General features: G+C 64.2%; 2 protein-coding genes and 1 long non-coding RNA gene across 4 annotated transcripts in view; 1 reads left to right on the top strand and 2 right to left on the bottom strand.

The window, feature by feature from the left end:
- Nucleotides 1-20,281, bottom strand: part of CD81 (CD81 molecule) — a 334,787-nt gene that overhangs the window by 134,895 nt on the left and 179,611 nt on the right. The window contains exon 1 of one of the 2 annotated variants that reach the window (XM_049615579.1): nt 9,654-9,658. The exons of the other annotated variant lie outside the window; for it this stretch is intronic. Within the exon in view, the coding sequence (XP_049471536.1) occupies nt 9,654 (1 nt within the window). The 5' untranslated portion in view covers nt 9,655-9,658. Of the gene's footprint in view, nt 1-9,653; nt 9,659-20,281 lie in introns of those variants that run through there. 2 annotated transcript variants of the gene reach the window in all.
- On the bottom strand, nt 2,697-4,799 carry LOC125911631 (uncharacterized). Its single transcript, XR_007454388.1, has 3 exons — nt 4,675-4,799; nt 3,786-3,978; nt 2,697-2,920 (listed from the first exon to the last, which is right to left on the bottom strand). It is a non-coding gene; the product is annotated as an uncharacterized LOC125911631 (long non-coding RNA).
- On the top strand, nt 9,901-18,652 carry IGF2 (insulin like growth factor 2). Its single transcript, XM_049615625.1, has 4 exons — nt 9,901-10,062; nt 14,809-14,971; nt 16,785-16,932; nt 17,216-18,652. The coding sequence occupies exons 1-4, from the start codon at nt 9,901-9,903 to the stop codon at nt 17,457-17,459; spliced, it is 717 nt and encodes a 238-aa protein (XP_049471582.1). The 3' UTR covers nt 17,460-18,652.

Raw genomic sequence — 20,281 nt, 5'->3', positions numbered from 1 at the left:
CCAGTGAGATTTAGTCCAGTCAAGGCAGCACATCTGCTGGGCCCTCCCCCAGCTGCTGATGGCTTTGAGGCTGTGCTTCGATTGGAGTTTCAGCCAGACTCAAAGGCTGTGAACCCAGCATCCCACCCACGGTGTCCGTGATCAAGCAGGACTGGTGCTCAGAGCTGCCATCTGCCATCATGCATGCAGTGCACGGGGGCCAATCAGGAGTAACTGGTGAAGGGAGGAAACTCCCAGACGAGGCCCCTGCCCTTGAAAGAAGGAGGGACATGACGACGTTGCACTGCAGATGCCTTGGGAGCACCTGGAGAGAGGTTTTTCTGATCACTCTCGAACCCTGCTTCATTCTGCATATGGCCCATCGCCATTTTACCCGTGCCACGCCCACTGGCATTCCAGGGTGTCAAGTGACTGCCAGGTGTCAATCTCGGGAGCCCCCGCCCACTCTCCACCCCTCCAGATAGTCCCACCTCCTATCTAAAGGGAGTACTTCCGGTTTATGTCCACGCCCACACACGCCTCTCCGTGGGGTTAGGGGGCTGGCCAAATCTCCACCCCCTAATGCATGTGCCCTGGCCTGAGAAGGTGCCACAGCCAGCTGCCCAGTGGCCTCAGCACCACTGAGTGGGCACAAAGCTACCCAATTTGGAGGGGCTCGAGGAAAGGCGTGGAGGGGACGAGGAGGTGAGGGGCAAAACTGTAATTTCAGTTGGCATTTGAGCAGGTGCCGTGCTCAGTGGTGGAGACCCTCTCCCGCTTCTAGGGGCTGTTAATATGCACACTCTAAAAGTGCCCTTCATCGTCTCTCCAGCCTCAGCCTCGTCCCCCACCTCCTCCTCCCCATCAACCCGGCTGGAGGGTCTGGGCACCACAGCCAGAGCACCCCCTGCTTTGGCGGCGACTGCTAATATTGGCCCGACCAGCGGATCATCAGCCGGGCAGTTTCAGCAGAGAGCTTTGGGCACCAGTGACTCCCCTGTCCTCTTCATCCACCGCCCGGGAGCTTCGGGGACTACGCAGCGACTAGAGTACAGGTGACCGGGCTTCCCTCCCTATTGCTGCAGCCTCTCAGTGTGAGAGAAAAGCTGTATTCTAAGTGTTGAGGCACGGGTGGGCTGGGGGCTTGAGGCAGCTAAAAGTATCCCCGTTTCGCAGGAGGGACACACCTCTGCTGCAGGAGGAAGGGTGAGGGCAAGCTTCCTAAGAACAGCCTCAACTTTGGAGGGTACAAGAAAGACAAGTGGGGAGGGGGCTTTTCTATAGGTCCCACAGAGTCACAGAGACTTTTGCAAGGAAAATAGGTTTTCCTTCACTAATCTGCCAGGCCAAGTGGGAGGGGCAGGAGTGGAGGGTAGGGCTGCCCTTCCCAGCAGGAGTGAACAGCTGTTTTTGCAAATGTAAAGGGCATGGCTTTTCTGTGTGAGAAATTTGTTCTTGCTGCACCACCACCGCCCCCCCCCCCCCAACCCCCCCCCCCCCCCCCCGCCTCCCAGTCCCAACCAGAGACAAACAGGACACTGTGCAGAGGGCCGGGGGCCCAAGATTTTGGAGCAGTTTTTTTATACCATTTTAAAAGCAAAGCACCCCCCTTCTCCCCACTCCCTACACCTCCTGACCATAACCAAAGAACCCCACTAAGTATTTGGAAAGGGGAGTGAGAAGGAGGAGGATGAAGGGCAATGCAGCTTGTACCCACGGCAGGATTAAAAGAGTAAAGCTTCTCTCTCCCTGTTGGCGGGCCCAGTTCTCCTGTTGCCTCTCTTGCCCACAGAACTGAGTGATGGGGCAAGGGCAGTTTCCCGGGGGAGTGCACGATTCTGTCCCCTCCATGTGGGGTCCCAGACTCCTCCATACACCCAGTGTGGTGTTTGCGGGGACAGATCTCATTTCCCCAGGGAAGCTCAGTGTCCCACTGTATCTCTCCAACCATCCAGGGGCTTTCTGAATATAGAGCTGTGCCCTTTGTTTTGTTCCTGACCCCCTCCTTGCTTCCACCCAAGGTGGGAATGTTGGAGGTGGGGGGGGGTCATATTGTGTATTGTGATCCCCCAAGGCATGCCTTTCGTGTGCAACCCCACCCCATGCCCAGGCACAAGTCCACACCAGCCAGGAAGGGGCAGGCCACCCAACAGAAGGGTCTCCTGCCTCTGTGGGCAAGCAACCTTTTCAGGCTTGGCGGCTGGGAAGTCCAGCTTTAGGTGAACTGTGGGCCTCTTCCTCCTTCCCTTGTACTTTGAAAGAGGGGGAGCTAGGCAGCCATAAGGAAAGGAAGTTACTACCCAAAACCCTGGCAAGGTGACTTTCAGGCCTCCTCACTGCCAGGGGAGGAGGAGGGGACGGGGCTCCGGCTGGCAGAGGACTTGTCTTAAAAGTGTTCATCTCAGGAACACCTTTGTGTTTCCCCTAGGGGCCGAAGAGTCACTGCTGAGCTCCTTGAGGAGGAGGTGGATCCCAAGACCCAGGGCCCGGCATCTCACCCAGCTGAGCCCCCAGCCCAGGCTGCCCCCCAGCTGGAGCCACAGCCCGAGTCACAGCCAGCCAGAGCTGCTGGAGAACCCAGCCCAGAGGTGAGCTGCTGCGGCCTGTGGCCCAGGTGGTCCCCTCGCGCTCAGAACTGAGGCCTGTGGCCAGCCCCAGCCCCACAGAGGTGAGTGTCTTCAGACCCCCAGGGCTGTGCAGAAGAGTCCACGGGTTCAGCCCTCCAAGTGTCAGGGTCTGTGCCAGGGCCTTGTTTCCTTCAGTTCATGGAGCGCCTCTCCCTTCAGGCCCAGGGAAGCTGGGGTGTATTCAGAGTCACACCACAGGCATCTGTGAGTCAGGGGGTCTGCTCCTGGTGCCTGCCTGTCCCTTGGTGGCTCAGGTGTGGGTGCAGCAAGCCCCTTGCCATCTGGGCTCCACAGCCGTCCTTGGAAGGGAGCTCCTGGAAGAAGAAGGGCAAAGGAGGTGGACAGGGCAGTCCATGGGAGCGGGGTGGGGGGGGGGCAGACAAGGTGGGGACAGAATTGGAGGAAGGGGAAAGAAAACAGGGAGGGGAAGAGGGAAAACTCATCAGTTGTGAATCAGGAGACCCCAGGAAGCCTGGGCTCAGCTGGGACACATGAGACCCAGGTCCTCCCTGCCCCGGGCTGCGGGACCTCACACGAGTGGCTTGACCTCTCTGGGTCCCTATTTGTCAAAGTGGGTGGCAGTCGCAGACCTCCTGACTGCTCAGTTGTGAGAAGAAAGGGAGGTAGTGGCCCAAGGACAGCAGGGGCACTGCAGTGAGGCGGAGGGCCTTAGAGCACCGGTGTCAGGATTCCATTGTGTTCAGCCGGAGGGGCTTCCTGTGTGTGTGTGTTCGAGTGGGGGTTGGTGGGGGGGGACTAGAAAGCCCTGGGGCCAGAGTGCCTGGGACACTTCTGGAGCAAGCTCCGTGGTGGTGGCCACAGCGGTTCACGGTTCACTGACAAGGTACTGGGGTGGGGGCACACGCTGAGCTGCCCTGGAGGGGTGCTCTGCGCCAGGGTCTTGGGGAGCTTTGGAAGTGGGGGTGGGGCAGGTGATTGTTCTTGCGCTGGACCCACAAGTCACAGAGGTCACCCTTCAGAGCTGGCAGGGAGGGACCCAGCAGGTGACCCCCTTCTAGGCCGGTTTACCCATCAGAGAGAGGCCAAGAACATTCTTTTAAAGGGGTCTTTATTCCAGACGCTACATAAAACAGTACAACAGCGGCCTTGCCTGGGTCCTTCCCCAGTGTGCCAGTGCTCAGCCCCCTCCCCTGTGCCCCCCACCCGACCCCTACCTACTTTTAGGCTTTTGGTTTATTGATCTGTGGCCTGTGGTGTCTTGTGCCCTGGGTAGCTCGTGCTGTCGGGTCCTGGTGGTTCCGGGTGGACCCGCTGGGTCCCTGGTCCCTCACTTCCAGCTGGGGCTGTGCCGGCTGCGTCCCTCCCGGAGCTCAGAGCAGGGCCTGGGCCTCGGCTGCCGGCGGCGGGTGCCCTGCGGTGGGGAGGGAGGGAGGGGTGCTCAGGGGACCCTCAGAGAATGGAGCAGGGTTTGTAGATTGCTGGGCTCGACCCAGGGAGCAGGAGCGGCCAGCCTGGAGCCAGAGCTGTGGGAGGGAGCCGGGGAAGGAGAAAGGCTGCCTGCTGGGAGCAGGGGAGCAGGGGAGCAGGGGAGCCGGGGAGCCGGGAGGCGGGAGGGAGCGAGCGCAGCCCAGCCGCAGGCCTGGCGTGTAGAGGCCAGGATCAGTGGGTGAGTCCCAATCGTGGGGGATGATGATTCTCCGTGGAGCATGGGTTTGCGATCTGCAGGGGAGGCTTGTGCTGCCCTGGTGCTGGAGCAGGGCAGTGGGGGGTGGGGGTGGGTGGGGTAGGGCTGAAGTTCCGCCAGCCAAGCTCTGGGCAAAAGAGACCCCAGCCCCACAGCGGCCTGAGCTGCAGCTCCCTTCCTACCGTGGAGGGCCGGAAGTCGGGGAGAGCCTGACGCTGGTCCTGGCCAGGGGCGGCCAGTGCCTTTTTTGAGCCCTAGGGTGACCCGGATCTGCCCCCTTCAAGCCTGCCCCTCTAGCCACACTTTTGACTAAATAAGGCGAGGGTTCAGCAGGCAGCCCCGCGGGGGGAGGGAGAACATGTGCGCTCCCCCCTTGCCCTGATGGCTCAGTCTGGCACCCCAAAGTGGCCTCAGCCGTCCTACCTCCAAGGTCCAGGCAGCAGCTGAAGGGCACGTCTCCGAACTTCTCCAAGCTTCTCCTGGCTTCTCCAGGGCCGGCGCCTGTGTGGGCAGAAAGCAGGGGAGGGACCCACTGATCAGCCGCTGGCGTGATTGCCCCCCAGGCACCCCAACCAGGGGGAAAGCCCACACTTTGAAAAGGGGCTGTCACCTCAGCACACGACGCCCCCCACTCCCAGCCCCTGGGGAAGCAGGCCTGGAGGAAAGGTGGAGAACCCAGAGCAGAGCCAAGGGGGGGGGGGGGGGCTAAATTCGTCCATAAGCAGAGGCCCTCCAAAGGATCCAAAATCTGTGCTGGGCTCCCAGGGACCCCATTCCTCAACCCCCCAATTTCACAGGTCTTTACGCAGTGGGGAGTGACTTCAAGGCACCTGAAGCTCCCTTCTCACCCTCCCTCCGTCCCCAGGCACACCCGCCCAGGCCAGAAAGCCAGGGACACGGGAGGCTGCGAACGAAGGCTGGCGGAGAGGGGAGGGGGCGGTGATGGGTGGGGGGAGACAGGCCAGATGTTCTTGGAATGGGACACGGGGTGATTGATGTGGACTGGAATTTGAAGGGGGAACATTCCCCACGTGCCTGGGGCTCTGGGTGGAAAATGGACTGTTTTTCATGGGGGGGGGGGGGGTCCCTGTCCTGCCAAACTAATGTGGAGGACTGCCTCAGCCCTGACTGGGTCCCCACACCTGTCCAGTGGCCTTAACCCCTGCCCTCCCACAATGTCAGGCTTTGAGCTGCTCCCCTCTAACTGGGGTCCTTCTGTGGGGTGACTTTGGGTACAAGCGATGCTGTCCCAGCCCCAGGATCCCCACCATTCCTCTGTCCCCAGCAATGCCTTTTTCCTCGCAGCTCCTTACCCCTCAGGTGCCCCCCAGGGTCGCTGCCCCCCACCCTCAAGATCGCCCAGTTCCCAGGGGGTGGCCGTGTTCCTGCCGCCAGCGCCCTGTGCCTGCGTCGTCGGGTTCAGTACTGGCTTTTAAGCAATTGACTTTCCCGACAGGGAGAGAGAGACTTCGCGTGAAAATGCTCTTTGAGAAAACGAAAGGACACCCCTGGCACCCTGGCCACCGTGCGGTCCTGCCCCGTCCCTCCTCCCCATGCCGGCTCTTCTCTTGTTCCTCATTCCCTCCCCTCTTTCCAGTTACCCAAGCGAATGGGCTTCGCCGTCGTCTGGGGACCGGGAAAGGCGGGAGCGGTGCTCGCGGAGCGCCCCGGCGCGCGGGGGGCGGCCGTCTGGGGTGCTCCAGGGCCCCCAAGCCGAGCCGGGGACGAGCCTGCCCGCGGCGGCGGCCCGGCCGCGGCTTCGCCTAGGCTCGCAGCGCGGGAGCGCGTGGGGCGCGGCGGCGACGGGGAGCGCGGGGCCGTCCTCGGAGGCGGCCGGGCAGGGAGCCCGGGGCCCCGGGAGCGCCGGGGAGCCGCGCCCGGGTTCCTCCCTTCCTCCCGACGCCCGCTCCGCCGGGCCGCTGCCGCAGGCGCGCTCACCGCGCCAGAAGGCAGAAGAGGGAGAAGCAACGCTCCTTCCGGGGCGCGCGCCCCGGGGGGCCCGGCGCTACCTGCCCGCGCCCGCGCCCCCCGGGGAGGGCGCCCCTGCTCCGCGCGCGAGCCCCCAGACGCGGGGGAGCGCCGGCGGCGCGCCGCCTGCCCGGCACCCGGGGCTCCGCCGCTGTGAGGCAGCCCTCCACCTCCGGGGTCCCCAGTCACCGAGCGACTTCCCTGCTCCCACCAAACGCGGGCATTATTATTTTTTTTTCCCCTGGGATCCTCCAGATTTCAGGCTTGCTCCTAGGCCCTCCGAATGCATCCAGCATTTCCCCAGGTCACAAGAATTTTCTTGGACATCAATTTCCGGGGACCTGGAAACACGAGCCCCGGCTGCGTTCCCCCAGATTCACCTAGTGGCCTGGATCCCCAAACTCACTGGGCATTTTCTCCCAGGCTCTTAACAGTTTTGTACACCCTGCTCCCATCCTACCGATCCGCACACCGCCAATGCGGATCCCCCCAAATTTAAACGTTACCCCCAGGTCCTGTGGTCATGCTGACCCATTTGCCTGGCTCCCCAGAAGGTGGACAGTGTTTTTCTGGCACTTAGGCATCGTCTCCAAAACAAGTGAAGCCCTTCCCCTGTGTCTCCATAATTTTGCACGTGAAATTCGGGGTCTCCCAAGCATTCTGTCCCTGCTCTGCTCCCCGACACTGAAGCCCTGTTCTCCCGGTTCACCACAGTTTGGGATCTTATCCGCCGCGTTCCACAAATTTACTGGCACCAGCCTGGGTTCCCTAAATTTTACACAAAGACTCCCAGGTTCCCCCAACACCACGAGCAATCTTCCCAGAACCCTCAGAGTTTGAACGTGGCTTCCCTATTCTTTCACTAACATGTAGGCATTACACCCAAAGGACACCAAGCCCTATTCTGAACCACAGACAGTCTGCTCTTTTCTCGTGCCTTCCATAAAGTTCAGAGGTTGATTTCTGATCCCCAGAACTCATTGACCAATTTTGTGTGTGTGTTGGGGGGTGCCATGAAAGATGTGGGAGCGTTTGTTTACAGGGCTCTCCAAGCTCCCTGGCCACTAATCAGGTCCCTTACAGTTTAGACACTGTCACCCAGACCCCGAAAGCACACTGAGCAATTACCCGAGATGTGCTTCTTGGTGACTGTGGTTTACGCAGGTTCCCCTGGGTCCCACCGCGCACAAAACAGACGCTCGCACAAAGCCCCTGTCTCTGTATACCGGGCTCTGTTGGGTGTTCCCAGGAACCAAATATTCTGAATATTTTCTCCGCATCATAAGATTTTGAGTATTAAAAAAAAAAATTCCCTGTATCCCACTGGCTCACTGACAAAAGTCCAGATTTTCTAAAATTCAGACAGTGGTCTCAAATCCCAGGATGACACGGGACCCTTTTCCTGTTCCCTTATATTTGGACATGCTGGGCTCTCCTCTCAAATATTACTTATTGCCTTCCAGGCCCGTCAACACAGGCCCTAAAATTCCTTGGGCCCCAAAGCATCTTGGGCACCCACAAAGTCACCCAAAATGTAAGCAATGTTTCCTAGGTCTCTCACACACTGAAAACTCCTCATAGGTCACCAGTTTTGGACATTGATTTTCTAGGCCTCATGACCTACGAACTCTTAATCTTTTCCCTTAAAGCTTAGATATTGATCCCCAATTTTCCTGAGGACTCTGAGTAACTTCCCTGGATCCCCAGATTCAAAAATTAGTTTTCTGGGGCCTCCAAATTGAGACATGTCTCCCAGCCCTCCAAAATAAATTGGGACTTTCCCCACACTTCCACAAAACAACTGAGCCTTCTTTGGACACTGATTTTTGAGTCCCCTGAATTTACGACCCTTGCCCCAGGTCCCCGTAAATTTAGGCAGCTTCCCATGGGCTCCCCAAAATGAAAATGTCCAGGGATCAAAAAATATCCTAGAAATCCCAGGTCTTATGGGCCTGTGTCCTACAAGCTTCCTGGCTACTAACCAGGGTCCCTGAAATTTAGATCTCTGCCTCCATTGGACAATTCCCATGGATCCCCAAAACTTGGGCCATTGTAGACAGTGCCCAAGAAAACAGCATATTTTTTCCCTGTTCATCAGAAATAAACTAATTGAAATCAAATAGAAAATTAAAATATAAAGGGACATGGAATTTCTGGATTTCCCAGGTGTACTGATCACACCCCAGTTTCCCCCATTTAGACAGTATTTCTGGAGTCCCTACAGGATAGTGAGAATTCTCCTCAAAGCCACAATTATGGAGTTCCCCTCCTTGGCCTCGCAGGCATCCAGGCCACTAACCTGCATTCGTCAACTGTGGAAGCAATTCTGTATTTCCCGTCACCACACTGAGACTTTGCGTAGCCCCCCCAAAGTGTGTTCAGTGTTTCACTTCCCCCAATTTTAGATAACGTGCCTCTTAGGTCCCCCCTGCGTTTCGCGTTGAGAATTTTCCCAGAGTCACCCCAAAACCTACCTCCCACAAATTAGCCTAGGGTTCCCCCTAAGCTTGCTGACTAAGATGCTAGGGCCCCCACATGTTTGACTCTGATTTCTTGGCCCCCGCGAGCCCTGAGCAACTTCCCCTGATCCACTAGACTTGGACCCTGTATCTGGAGTCTCAAATTTAGTCATTGATTACAGCTCCCCACATCAAGGGAGCCTCCCTCGGGTCTCCTACGTCGGGGTACTGGGGCCTTCGGCCGCAAACCACACGGAGCTCTGACTTGCCTTCCGATATCTGGGCATTGTTCCCGGCCCGCCCGCAGCCCCTCGGCAGCTTTCTCAGCCCCGCTCGCGGCGGGGCACGAGTTTCAGGCCTCTCTTCGTCTCCTACGAAAGCCCCCAAGCTGCTCGGATTTGGGAGATTTCTCTCTGCGTTCCCCCAACACACTTGGCCCTGCAGCGTATCCGCCAGGACGTGGGCAGTGCTTCTCCCGCGTCCAGGAAAACGACTGGGCATTGCCCCCAGTTTCCCCCAAATTTGGGCATTGTCCCCGGGTCTTCCAAAGGACTGGGCGTTGCCCCCGGACATTGGGGACTGCCCCCGGGGTCTCGCTCACCTTCAGCAGCGTCCACCGCCGCCTCAGAGCGCTCGTTTTGCTGCCTCAGCTCCTTCTGCGCCCGCGGACGCAGCCTCCAGCCTCCAGCCTTGCGGTGAGCTCCCCGCCGCCTCCGCGGCCCCGGCCCGGCTCCCCTCCCGCCCCGCCACTGTCCCGCCGGGGCCGCCGCTCGCCGGGCGGGCGCAGGAGTCCGCTGAGGGCTTGCGGCTCGGCGGCCGCGCTTGCTGCTGGGGCCGCGCGCCCCGAAACCCGCGCCGCTTTCGTTTGCTTTTTGCAAAGCTCACGATCGTGGGGGGAAGGGGCCGTGGCGGCCCCCAGTTGGGGAGGGCCTGGCGCTGGGTCGCAGGGACGCCGTGGAGAGGCGCACCCCGCTCTGGCGGCGCGGCGCCTCCAAGTCCGCCAGGCAGGGGACTCGGGGAGGCGCGCGCGGAGCGCGGGCGAAGTGATTGATGGCGGAGCGAGGGGGCGAGCTGGCGCGGGCTTCCGCCGGCGGCGGCCCCTTCCCCTCGGAGAGGCGCGGGTGGCCGGGGGCGCCGAGGGGCGGGCGGGACGCCGAGGCTTGTGCGTGGTTTTGACTTGGTAAAAATCACGACTTCTTACGTCGTCCAAACTCTCCAGGAGATGGTTTCCCCAGACCCCCAAATTATCGTGGTGGCCCCCGGGGCCGAACCCGAGTCTACGCAAGTCCAACGCAGTGAGGACGGGGGAACCATTCTCCGGATATTTTGGGTGGGCCCCAAAGGCGAGCTGCTTAGACGAACCCCGGTGAGCTCGGTCATGCAGGTAGGATTGGAGCGCCGCTTCCCGCCCTGCTCCTCCGTCCCCGGCCAGGCGCGGCCTCGGTCGGCCCCATCGGCCGGCGCTCCCCGGGAACCGCACCTGGCGGCCGCCGCAGCTGCACCCCGGCTCCCGCGCGGCACCGGGGGGCGCTCAGGTTCTGGCTGCTGCGACTCCAGGAGCCGCGCCTGCTCGGGCAGGTGGCGGCCGCGCGCCATGCCCAAGCCCCGGGCTTCCTCCCTCCCCTGCAGCTCCCCGCGGGACTCGGGGACCCCCCGACCGGGCGCCGCCAAACCACCTGCGTCCTCCTCACTCTGGACCGCGCGCGCCCGCCGCGTAGCCCCCGGCCGCCGCTAGGGCCCGGGACACCGCCCACCCTTCTCGCTTCGCGCCCCCCGCGTGCGCGAACCTAGAGACCCCTAGGAATCTAGAGATCCCGGGAACCCGAGCGCCCCCCCTCCCCCCCGCCCTCCCCCCCCCTCCCCCCCACCAACACACACTTCAGAACGCGAGACTCGGGACTCGGGATTTCTTTCGCATTCTGCCGCTCCCCGCCCCCAGCCCAATCTGGCCCCGAGCACCCCACAGCACCCCCCCCTACCGTCGCCCCCGGGCCGGGGGCCCCCAGCCCGCGGCCCACCCACCACCCCCCCCACCCCACCCCCAGCTCGACTTGCGGGGGCGGTCCGGGGGGCGGGGCCAGCGCCCCTCGGGCGCCCATTGGCGCGGGCGCGGGGCCAGCGGGGCCCGAGCGGGCGCCGCGCCGCGGGGTGGCGCGGCTATAAGAGCCGGGCGTTGGCGCCCGCAGTTCGCCTGCTCTCCGGCGGAGCTGCGTGAGGCCAGGCCGGCCCCCGGCCCCCCCCCTTCCGGCCGCCCCCGCCTCCTGGCCCACGCCCGCCCGCGCTCGGCCCGCCAGCGCCTCCACCCGGCCGGCGGCCCCGCGTCTTCGCCGCCCGCCGACACGCTGCTGACTCCCGCCTCGGGCGCCGTCGGCGGGGCCGCGCTCCGCCGGGCCTGCGGATCCCCGCCGCCTCCTCTTCCATCTACCTCAACGCCCGCCCCCGCTTCGCCCGAGGAGGCGGTCCCCCCCGCAGGCAGTCCGGCTCGCAGGCCGCCGGCGTTGTCACCCCCCCCGCGCTGTCCCCCAGCCCTCCCCGGCGCGCGGCCGGCCGCTCCCCCCTCCTCGCCGCGTCCCGAGCGGCTCGGCGCAGCCACCGCCACCGCCACCCCACCCCCGGGCCCGGGCTCGCGACGGCCGAGGGCTCCGTCGGCCCAATCCGAGCTGGGCGCCCGCGGCCCGGGCGCCCTTCCGCTCCGCCCCCCTCCGCACCTTCCCCGGCCCTCGACGTCGCGCCCTGCCCCGGCTTCTCTGTGCTCCCCGGCCCCCTCTCCGGCCTCTGGCCCCGGCGCCCGCTCTCCGCTCTCCCGCAGCCTGCCCTTCGCTCCCTCCCGTCCCCCCCGGCTCCTTGCCTCCGACTCCCTCCCCCTCCACGCCCGCCCTCTCGCCTCGCCGTCCCGAAGCGGATTAATTATACGCTTTCTGTTTCTCTCCGCGCTGTTCTCCCCCGCTGCGAGCCTGCCCGCCTCTCGCTGTCCTCTCTCCCTCTCTCGCCCTCTCTTCGGCCCCCCCCCTTTCCCGTTCTCTCTCCGTCCCCCCCCCTCGCACCCCCCCCCCCCCCCAGACGCCCGGACGGGCCCCCCCCCCCAAAAAAAAAGCCATCCCCCCGTTCTGCCCCGTCGCACATTCGGCCCCCGCGACTCGGCCAGAGCGGCGCTGGCACAGGAGTGTCCGGCAGGAGGGCCAGCGCCCGCTGCTCGGTTTGCGATACGCAGCAGGGAGGTGGGCCGCAGCTGTGCCGGCTTCCAGGTAAGCGGCGTGCGGGCCGGCCGGGAGGGGACGGGGGGCCCCGGCGGGCCCCGGGCGGGGGTGGGGGGGGGGGGAGGAGGCCGCGGGGCCGGCCCCCGGGGGCGAAGCCCGCGCTCCCCCCAGCGCCGGGGGGGGGGGGGGGGGGGGGGGGGGGGGGGGCTGGCTGGGGGCTTCGGGAAGTGCCCAGGGAGGTGCGAGCTGTCTGCAGAGGCGACTTCCTGGTCGGCTTGTGGGTGCAGTGGGGTGTTGCTGAAAGCCTGCGATTTGTGCCGTGCGGGGGCGGGCCGTGTCCCCCAGGGTGCCGGGTAACGAGGAGGGGCGCGAGCCTCAGAAACCCACCCTGGTATGTTGACGCCGTGCCAGCAAGACTGAAGGAGGAAAACGGGGTGGGCGGGGCCAGGATGGAACAGGGGGCGAGTTGGCAAAAGGCTCACACCCGGCGCCACATGTGCAGTTGACCCCCCCTCCCCACGCGCGGGTGCACTCCCCCCCCCCACACACACAGCCCCCTCCCTGTCCCTGTCCCCAACGTTTCCACCGGGGAATCTGGGGAGAGGGGCCGGTGGGAGGCTCCGAAGGGCAGGAGTGTACAGCCTGGAGAGGGTAACTGCCCCTGCCCAGTGGGGTAGATGGAACTTTCCATGCAAGGGGGTGTAGAGCAGCCCCCCTGCCTCCCCTTCCCCCCACTGCCTGGCGCCTAGAGGGGCTGGGGGTGCAGGAGGAGCCCCCCACCCCCACCCCCACCCCGGGGTACTTTGCTGAGGGGTGGTCCGGAGCAAGTTGTTGGGGGTGCAGGAGAGAAGGGACTGGCGGGGGGGGGGGGGGGGGGGGGGGCAAGGGGGGGGGGGGGGGGGGGCCGGGGGGGGGGGGGGGGGGGGGTAGGGTGGAGCCGGGGCTGGGAGGAGCCGGCTCAGACATAAAAGCCAAAGCACTGACCAGCCTGCAAACTGGACATTAGCTTCTCCTGTGAGGCAGTCCTTCCAGCCTCCTCCTCCTCCTCCTCCAGCCCCAGCGAGCCTCCTGTCCAGCTGCAGGTAACCGGGGCTGTTGAGCGAGGACCCCCGCTGCCCTCTCGCTCCGGCCTGCCCTGCCCTGCCCGCCCGGCTGACGGGGGCCTCGGGCCTCAGCCCCTCAGCCCCTCCTCTCCGCCTCTGCCCTCCTCGCCCCTGGCCTCCCTCCTCCCCGCCACCGCTGGCTCACCTGGCCCAGAGGGCACGCCTCTCACCCAGCCTCTGCTCTCCGCTGGTGCCGGCCGGGACCCCTCACTGGAGTGGCTGGCTTGCAGAGGGTGCAGCTGTGGCTCGCTCTCGGAAGGCGCCCGGTCACTAGCTGGCCAGATTGTTCTTAGAATTTGGAAGGGGGCAGCGGCGGGGGGGCAGCTTGGGAGACTGGCTGGGGCCCGGTCCAAGGCGGGAGGAGGTGAGGGGGGGCGCACTTCACACCCTCCTATGGAGCTGGCCTCTGCTCTTTAGCCGAGTTGAAGCGGGACTGTGCTCCCTTCTTGGTTGCCTCCTCTCCTGCACGATTTATGGCACCAGAAATTCCCTGGGCCTAGCGTGCAGCGGCCTCGCTCCAGGCTGGGAAGGGGCATGCTGCGTGGTGGCCCCCCCCCCCCCGCCCCGTCCCCCGCCCCCCGCCCCGGGCCCACCGGGTGTGGAGCCTGGGAGGGGCACATCCGGGCAGGCTGCCCAGCCCCCGGCTTGGGTAGCCTCAGGGTGCCAGTGGGCTCGGAGGCACTAGGCCGTGACTGTCGCCCCAGAAGGGGCTTATACCTGGGCCTGTGGAGGGCTTCCAGGGGCTACCTGCCTGTGGTTGGGAGGGGGGGGGTGCTTCCACTTTCTGGAGGGGGCAGGGGCAGCTTGCTGGGTCTAAAAGAGAACCTGAGGCCCCCTCCCAAGCCCTCCCAAGCCTTAAGGGGCCTGGCTAACCCTGGCCCCGGGGCCTTGCAGCCACACAGCCCGTGCAGGGGGTGTGTCCCGAGACGTGCTTCTCGGTCCTGACTGGGCCCCAAGGACCTGGTGTCCAGCCTCCAGCTGCCCTGACTTGTTCTCTCCAGCTCCCTGGGTGGGGTTTGGTACCTCAGTGGGGAGAGGGTCTGATGAACCCACAGGGACCTTGAGGTGCCTGGCCCTGGAGGGTGGGTGTGATGCCAGGCCCGGAGAGGAGGCCTTTGGCCTTTTTGTGTGTTTTGGGGTGCCCAGGGCAGGCTGGGGTGGGGGACTGGGCGATTCAGGAGAATGAGGCCCCTGGAAGTGTGGCTGGCACTGCACAGTAACCACTGGATCCTCAACCTGAGCTTTGCTCAGTCCCCGGGGTGGGGGGGGGGGGCTGGGAGGGTGGAAGAGGCTGTGGGGGAGGGGGGAGGGGGGGGGGTGGGCACCCACGGCGGCTGGGGGGGGGCAGGTCCTCTGGGATGCACACAGCTCTGCGGTGGGGCGGGGCCGTCTGCCATCTTGGCTGATGCGGGGAGGCCCGCGGAGTGGCCACTGCCCTGCGCTGGTCCCGCCCCCCCCATGACTTCATAGGACAGAGGCCAGGTTCAGTGTCCAGCCCTGTCCCCTGCGGCTCTGGGGTGTGGCTGAGCCCCTGCGGTGGTGACGGCGGGGGCGATCATCCCCTCGTGAAACTTGGTGCCCATCAAAGACGTGCTTCACACACATCCGCTCAAACCTGGGGCGACGGCGCACCCCGCCTGGGCAGGAGAGCACGCGTTCTTTCTGGCCATTAGAGCGGCCACGTTTAGGACATGGCGATCTAAAGCCGGAACCGAACTTGGAGTCAGGAGGCGGCCGGGCTGGTGTCTCCCAGAGGCCCCGGCCTGGCGGGGCGGCGGGAGTGGCCTCCAGCCCTGGGCTTGGCTCATGGCCTCCTGTCTCCGCCCCTAGATGCCGATGGGGGTCCCAATGGGGAAGTCGATGCTGGTGTTGCTCACCTTCTTGGCCTTGGCCTCGTGCTGCTTTGCTGCTTACCGCCCCAGTGAGACCCTGTGCGGCGGGGAGCTGGTGGACACCCTCCAGTTTGTCTGTGGGGACCGCGGCTTTTACTTCAGTAAGTAGCCCAGTGCGCGTTGGGGCGGGGGTGGGGGGGGGGCGCACCCAGCAGGTGCTCTCTAGATGCTGGAGTCCTCCCTCCCGTCTCCCAGACGCCCATGGACACCTCCCGGGATGCCTGGTGTGGGTGGCCAGGCAGAGGGAAGCTGCTGAGACTCCATGAGCACAGTTGGGACCCCGGAGTCCGCATTTATTGGGCACCTGCAGTGAGCATGGGTGGTGCCCACACCCCTGACCTTCCTGTGACACCATGAAAAGTAGAACGCTCTCCTCCCAGGCAGGGTGGGATCTAGGTGGGGGCCAGGCCGTAGCAGGTGCGGGTGGGGTGCAGGGTGGGCTGGAGGCAGACCCCAGTCCTGGCAGGGAGGCGGACTTTCCCTCACTGCTTCTTCCTGACCTGCTCTTGGGCGGGCTGTGGGCACAAAAGTTTCCCACACATCTGGGGTGGGGGGGGGTGCGTCTGACATGTAGATGGTGGGCAGGTATTTGTGGATTACCTGATTTAGCGTTTGGTAGAACGGATCGGAGACCCCTAGAAACCAAAGCGTGTGTTGCATGCCCCACGGGCTGGGGGGGGGTGCCGAGCTCCCCCCACCCCAGGCTTGCAGGAGAGGAGATGAGGCCCTGCCTACAAGACATTGGGGGGTGGGGTGGGGCATCCGCCTGAGGGGTGGGCCTCAGCGGTGGGCTTTGGCTGTTTCTTGGGCTTCTCTCTTTCCATGTCCATCCTGGGGCTGGGTCTTCCCCTAGAGCGGCTGCTTTTCCTTGCCCCGGGCCCTGGGTGGGGCCCCCAGTTGGAGGTGACCTCTTCCTCAGGGGTGTGGGCCATTGCCCTCCCCTCCCAGAAAGCTGGGCCTCAGGGGAGCATTTATCTGGATAGTGGGAGGGACTGCAGAGCAGACCCAGGCTGACCCTGAAGGTGGGGAGCTCAAGCTCCCTGCTGCTGGCTCAGCCACCTCTGTTCCCAACAGGAGCCCAGACGTGGGTGGGGGCGGGGGAGGTGAGACGGTGAGGACCCTGGTGGTCGCACCTGGCCCTGCTGCTCCCCGAGCGGCATCCCCCTCTGCAGCCTCTACTTACCCAGCGGTGAAACGGGCCGCACAGACGCCAGCCTTGGTCTCTCCAAGCTTCTCTTTGAAAAGCACCCCTGCTTCCCCACGCTTTGGAAGCCCAGTCCACCCTGGCCTTGCCTGTGCCCCCCCCCCCCCCCCTCGCACCTGCCTCCTTTTGGGGGCAGGAAGTGGCTCTGCGTAGGGTCTGGTGCCCAGGGAGTGAGGCCCCTGCAAGGAGGGCTGGGCCGAGCCCCCACCCAGTGGGACCTCCTCCCCCCGGCGCCCGTCCTCCCCCCCCTCCCCCTCCGCCTCCAAGGCGAGGGCCGGACTTTTCCTTGCAGCTGACCTTGGAGCCCAAGCAGCGGAGGGGCGGGGACGACGGGAGGAAAGGGGGGCGTGGTTTCATGCAGGTCCTCACTCCTCCCCTCCCGTCTTCCCCTTCTTCTCCCACGCCTGCCTCGGAGTCTCGAGGGCTACGGGCCACCCAGGGTCCTGCTCTGTTCAGGGAGGACACTTGCGTCCCAGCGTGGCCTTCAGGACGGGACCCTGCGCCCCGCATCGTGGGGGGACGGCTGGGCCCCTGACGGGCTCACGCCTGCGCACTTTCCCCACCTCCCCGGGCAGTGGACCCTGGAGGCCGTGCCCACCGTCCGTGCGAGGAGGGAGGCACCGCGAGGCCAGGGGGCCGGCGCCCCCTTGCCCGGCTGCGGTGCACTTGGTGCTCAAGGGCGGCTCTCGTTCCCCCTGTGGGACTTCCAGGCAGGCCGGCGAGCCGCGTGAACCGCCGCAGCAGCCGTGGCATCGTGGAAGAGTGTTGCTTCCGCAGCTGTGACCTGGCCCTTCTGGAGACCTACTGCGCCGCCCCCGCCAAGTCCGAGAGGGACGTGTCGACCCCTCCGACCGTGCTTCCGGTAGGCACGGGGCCGCTGCTGGGGGGTGGGGGGGTGGTGGTGGGGACCCTGCTCTCCTGCCCTCCCTCTGGGGGGACCGGGGCTCAGCCAGCTCCTGGGCTCGCGGGTCCCCCACGCCAAGGACCCCGGTCCAGAGCCGGCCGTCCAGCCGTTCCCCGTGGGCAGGCGAGCCCCCTCCCCGTGTGGGGCCGCTGAGGGGTCCACGGGGGAGGGCAGGGTGGCTGGGGGCAGGAGCCAGGGAGCAGGGGCCCCCTTGACTGGTCCTCCCCGCCCCCCCCCCCCCCCCAACTTCCCCAGATACCCCGTGGGCAAGTTCTTCCAATATGACAGCTGGAAACAATCGGCCCAGCGCCTGCGCAGGGGCCTGCCTGCCCTCCTGCGCGCCCGCCGGGGTCGCATGCTCGCCAAGGAGCTCGAGGCGTTCAGAGAGGCCAAGCGTCACCGTCCCCTGATCGCCGTGCCCACCCACGACCCCGCCGCCCACGGGGACGCCTCTCCGGAGGCGTCCGCCAATCGGAAGTGAGCCAAACTGTCGTAATTCTGCAGAATGGCACCGTCCACCTGGTGCCCTCCTCCTGACCGGGGGCCGTGTTCCATCGGGTCCCGCCTCCGACATCTCCCGGTACCATTTTCCCTCCGCGGGCTCCCCCCCCCCCCGCCCCCGTGCCCCAACCTCCCCATGTCAGGCTCTTCTCTCCTTGGCCTTCTCCATCCGGCCAAGGGGAATGGTAGTAACACCTCTGAAACTATACAAACTCAATTGGCGTTAAGCATCCCCCCAAATCACCCCCAAATCACACGACAAAATACTAAATTATGAACCCCTGAATGACACACACGCATGCACATCAGTCCCCTTAAAACTAATTGGCTTTTTAGAAACACCAGAACAGTAATTTGGCTTAAAAAAAAACCCAAAACAACTAAAAATATCAATTGGCTAAAAAAATACTAAAACCAAATTGACTTAAAAACGATTGGCATAATGAAAGAATCAGGCACCCCCCTTCCCTCTCTTCCCCAGGGACCTCGAGTCAGATTGGCCACGGCTCGGGCCCCTGACCGACCAGGAGAGAGGAAGGGACCCCAGATCTGCAGGCAGGCACGTCCTTGCTCTACAGCCAGCTCTGGCCCTCCACAGGGAGAATTGGCCATCCTCCGACAGCACAGCCCCTTCGCTCTGTTTTCCATCCTCGAAAATCACCATGGAGCTGGTTGGGGGTTCCCAGTAAGACCGAAGGAGGGGAGAACAGAACATGAAAACCAAAATTTGTGAAAATAAGCTTTAATTGGCCCAAACCCCCATGCACCCTAAAGTCAATCCTCCCCAAACCCACACACCCCAAATTCTCACATCTCAGTCCCCGCTCTAAAAACCAGGCATCCCTGCAGACACCCCCCCTACATGCACCCACACTCACACATGCACAGCCCTCACACACTCTCATGTACATGCACACATACACACACACTCTCGTGCACACACAGCCCCTCACGCACACACACCCTCACATGCACACACGCACACAGATGAGTGAACCCAGCACGGTGCAGGTCGGACCACGTTCTGCCTTGGCCCCTTCTCTAAGCCGTTTGGTGATGAGGTTTTCATGGGCTGCTCTCCCCTCTGGACCCCTGGGATGCACTCCTGGGGTGGGAGAGGGTGTGTCCCAGGCCCAGGTGGGCGACCCCTCTGTCTGAGATGACGGAGGCGCCTTTGCCCACGACCCCCGTGGTGTGAGCCCCGAAGCCCCCGGGCCCCACCGGCATCCGTGCCCCCTACCACCGTGTGGCGCAAGGCACGGGTTTGGTGGGACTGGAGGTGGCTGTAGCTGAACGAGACGTGCCTTACAAAGTGGCCTGACCCCCTCGGTGTGCTCCGGTGAGAAAGATCTGGGGACCCCCCAGCACACCTAGGGACCATCTTTGCAGGTCCTCTGGGGGCCTCTCAGAAATGGGGGCTCCCAGGAGGCCGGCGAGGATGGTGGGGAGTGTGGGAAGTCTGGCGGTTGGAGGGGCGGGTGGGGGGCAGTGGGGGCTGGGTGGGGGGACGCTCTGGAGCAGGAGGTGGTCCTGCGGGGTTCGGAGTAGCGGAGTCAGGAGTGACGAGGAGATTTGCAGAATTACCGATTGAATTAGGAGCCCAAATTGACGCCAACTGGTCTGTTGCCCCCCTTTAATTGGTGGCTCCTGGGGCTGTTTTTTTCCCTTTTTTTTTTTTTTTTTTTTGACCCCTCCTTAGCTTTTTACGCGCTCACACACCAAATTAATCTTACTCCCCGTCCCACGTAACAGGGGGGCAGTGACCAAGCAACGACGCACGAAGCCACCACCACCACCTCTGCGGCTGAGCCGCACGTCCTGCTCCCCGCCATTTAGCGCCCCGATTCGGTTTTTGTTTTAATCTGTCCCTGTCGCTTGGGTTGAGTGGAGAGAGTGGGCCTCCATGGGGCGCTGGCCACTGCGCCCCGCGGAGAAGCCGGAGGGGAGGGGAGCGGGCCGCTGCCCGGCCTGGCCTCTGGGGACGGTGGCTGGTCCCCTGAGGTCCTGAGGGGTGGAGGAGGGGCGGGGAGGTGTCTCCTCGGTGTCAGGAAGGTGCTCGGAGGCCACCAGGAAGAGGGGGCCCCTGGCTGGCTCAGGCCGGCTGGGGGGGAAGGGGTTGCTGGTGTGTGAGTCGAGGGGCTCCATCAGGCTGGAGCAGGTGGCCGCCTTCCTTGCACTTGGGGAGCCCTCCCCCCACCCCTCGGTGACACCTTGCCCACCTCCTCAGCGCCCTGTCTTGTCCCCAGGAGGCTCCGAGCTCTGCAGGGCATCCTAGGGGCCAGGCAGGGTGAGGTCGGGGAGCTGGGGAGGTCAGGAGGGTGCAGGCCCCGCAGAGCAGGAGAGCAGGCGGAAAGGTCCATCAGCCGGGGTCGCTTGGGCCCCGAGGCCCGCGGGTCTGGTGATACCGAAGCAGCCACCACCTCGGTGCCTAGGGCTGTGGCAGGGACCCGGGCGGCTGGGAGGCTTACCTCACCCCCGCTTCTGCCCCCAGTGCAGCCCCCCTGCACGACAGCCCGACTAGCATTCTAGAGGCCCGAGGCTTCTGGGCCCTGGCGACGGGGCTGGCACGACCCTGGGGGCGGTCCGTGCCAGTCCGCTCGAGGCACAGAGGGCCCTTTGGCAGGCGTCCGGGGACTGGGCCATTCGGACCATTGGATAGAAACCCAAAGAGCCAAATTGTCGTAACTGGGACCCAGATTGGCCTGAGATCCAAAAAGACGCGGAGGCACCCTAAATTGTCTGCCCGTCCTGCCGGACGCCCAGCCCACCCAGTGTTACATTCTGCCTCCTTTGGGATGGGTG

The sequence above is a fragment of the Panthera uncia genome, chromosome D1, assembly GCF_023721935.1.
Source record: "Panthera uncia isolate 11264 chromosome D1, Puncia_PCG_1.0, whole genome shotgun sequence".
Taxonomy (NCBI): Eukaryota; Metazoa; Chordata; class Mammalia; order Carnivora; family Felidae; genus Panthera; species Panthera uncia.
This window is presented reverse-complemented; position numbering and strand designations above follow the sequence as displayed.

Excerpts from the sequence above, each read along its gene's own strand:
- IGF2 (XM_049615625.1), top strand. The coding sequence starts at position 9,901 with ATGGTTTCCCCAGACCCCCAAATTATCGTGGTGGCCCCCGGGGCCGAA. Across the intron at positions 10,063-14,808 it reads CGGTGAGCTCGGTCATGCAG|ATGCCGATGGGGGTCCCAAT; the intron begins GTAGGATTGGAG and ends CTCCGCCCCTAG. Across the intron at positions 16,933-17,215 it reads TCGACCCCTCCGACCGTGCT|CCCCCCCAACTTCCCCAGAT; the intron begins TCCGGTAGGCAC and ends CCGCCCCCCCCC.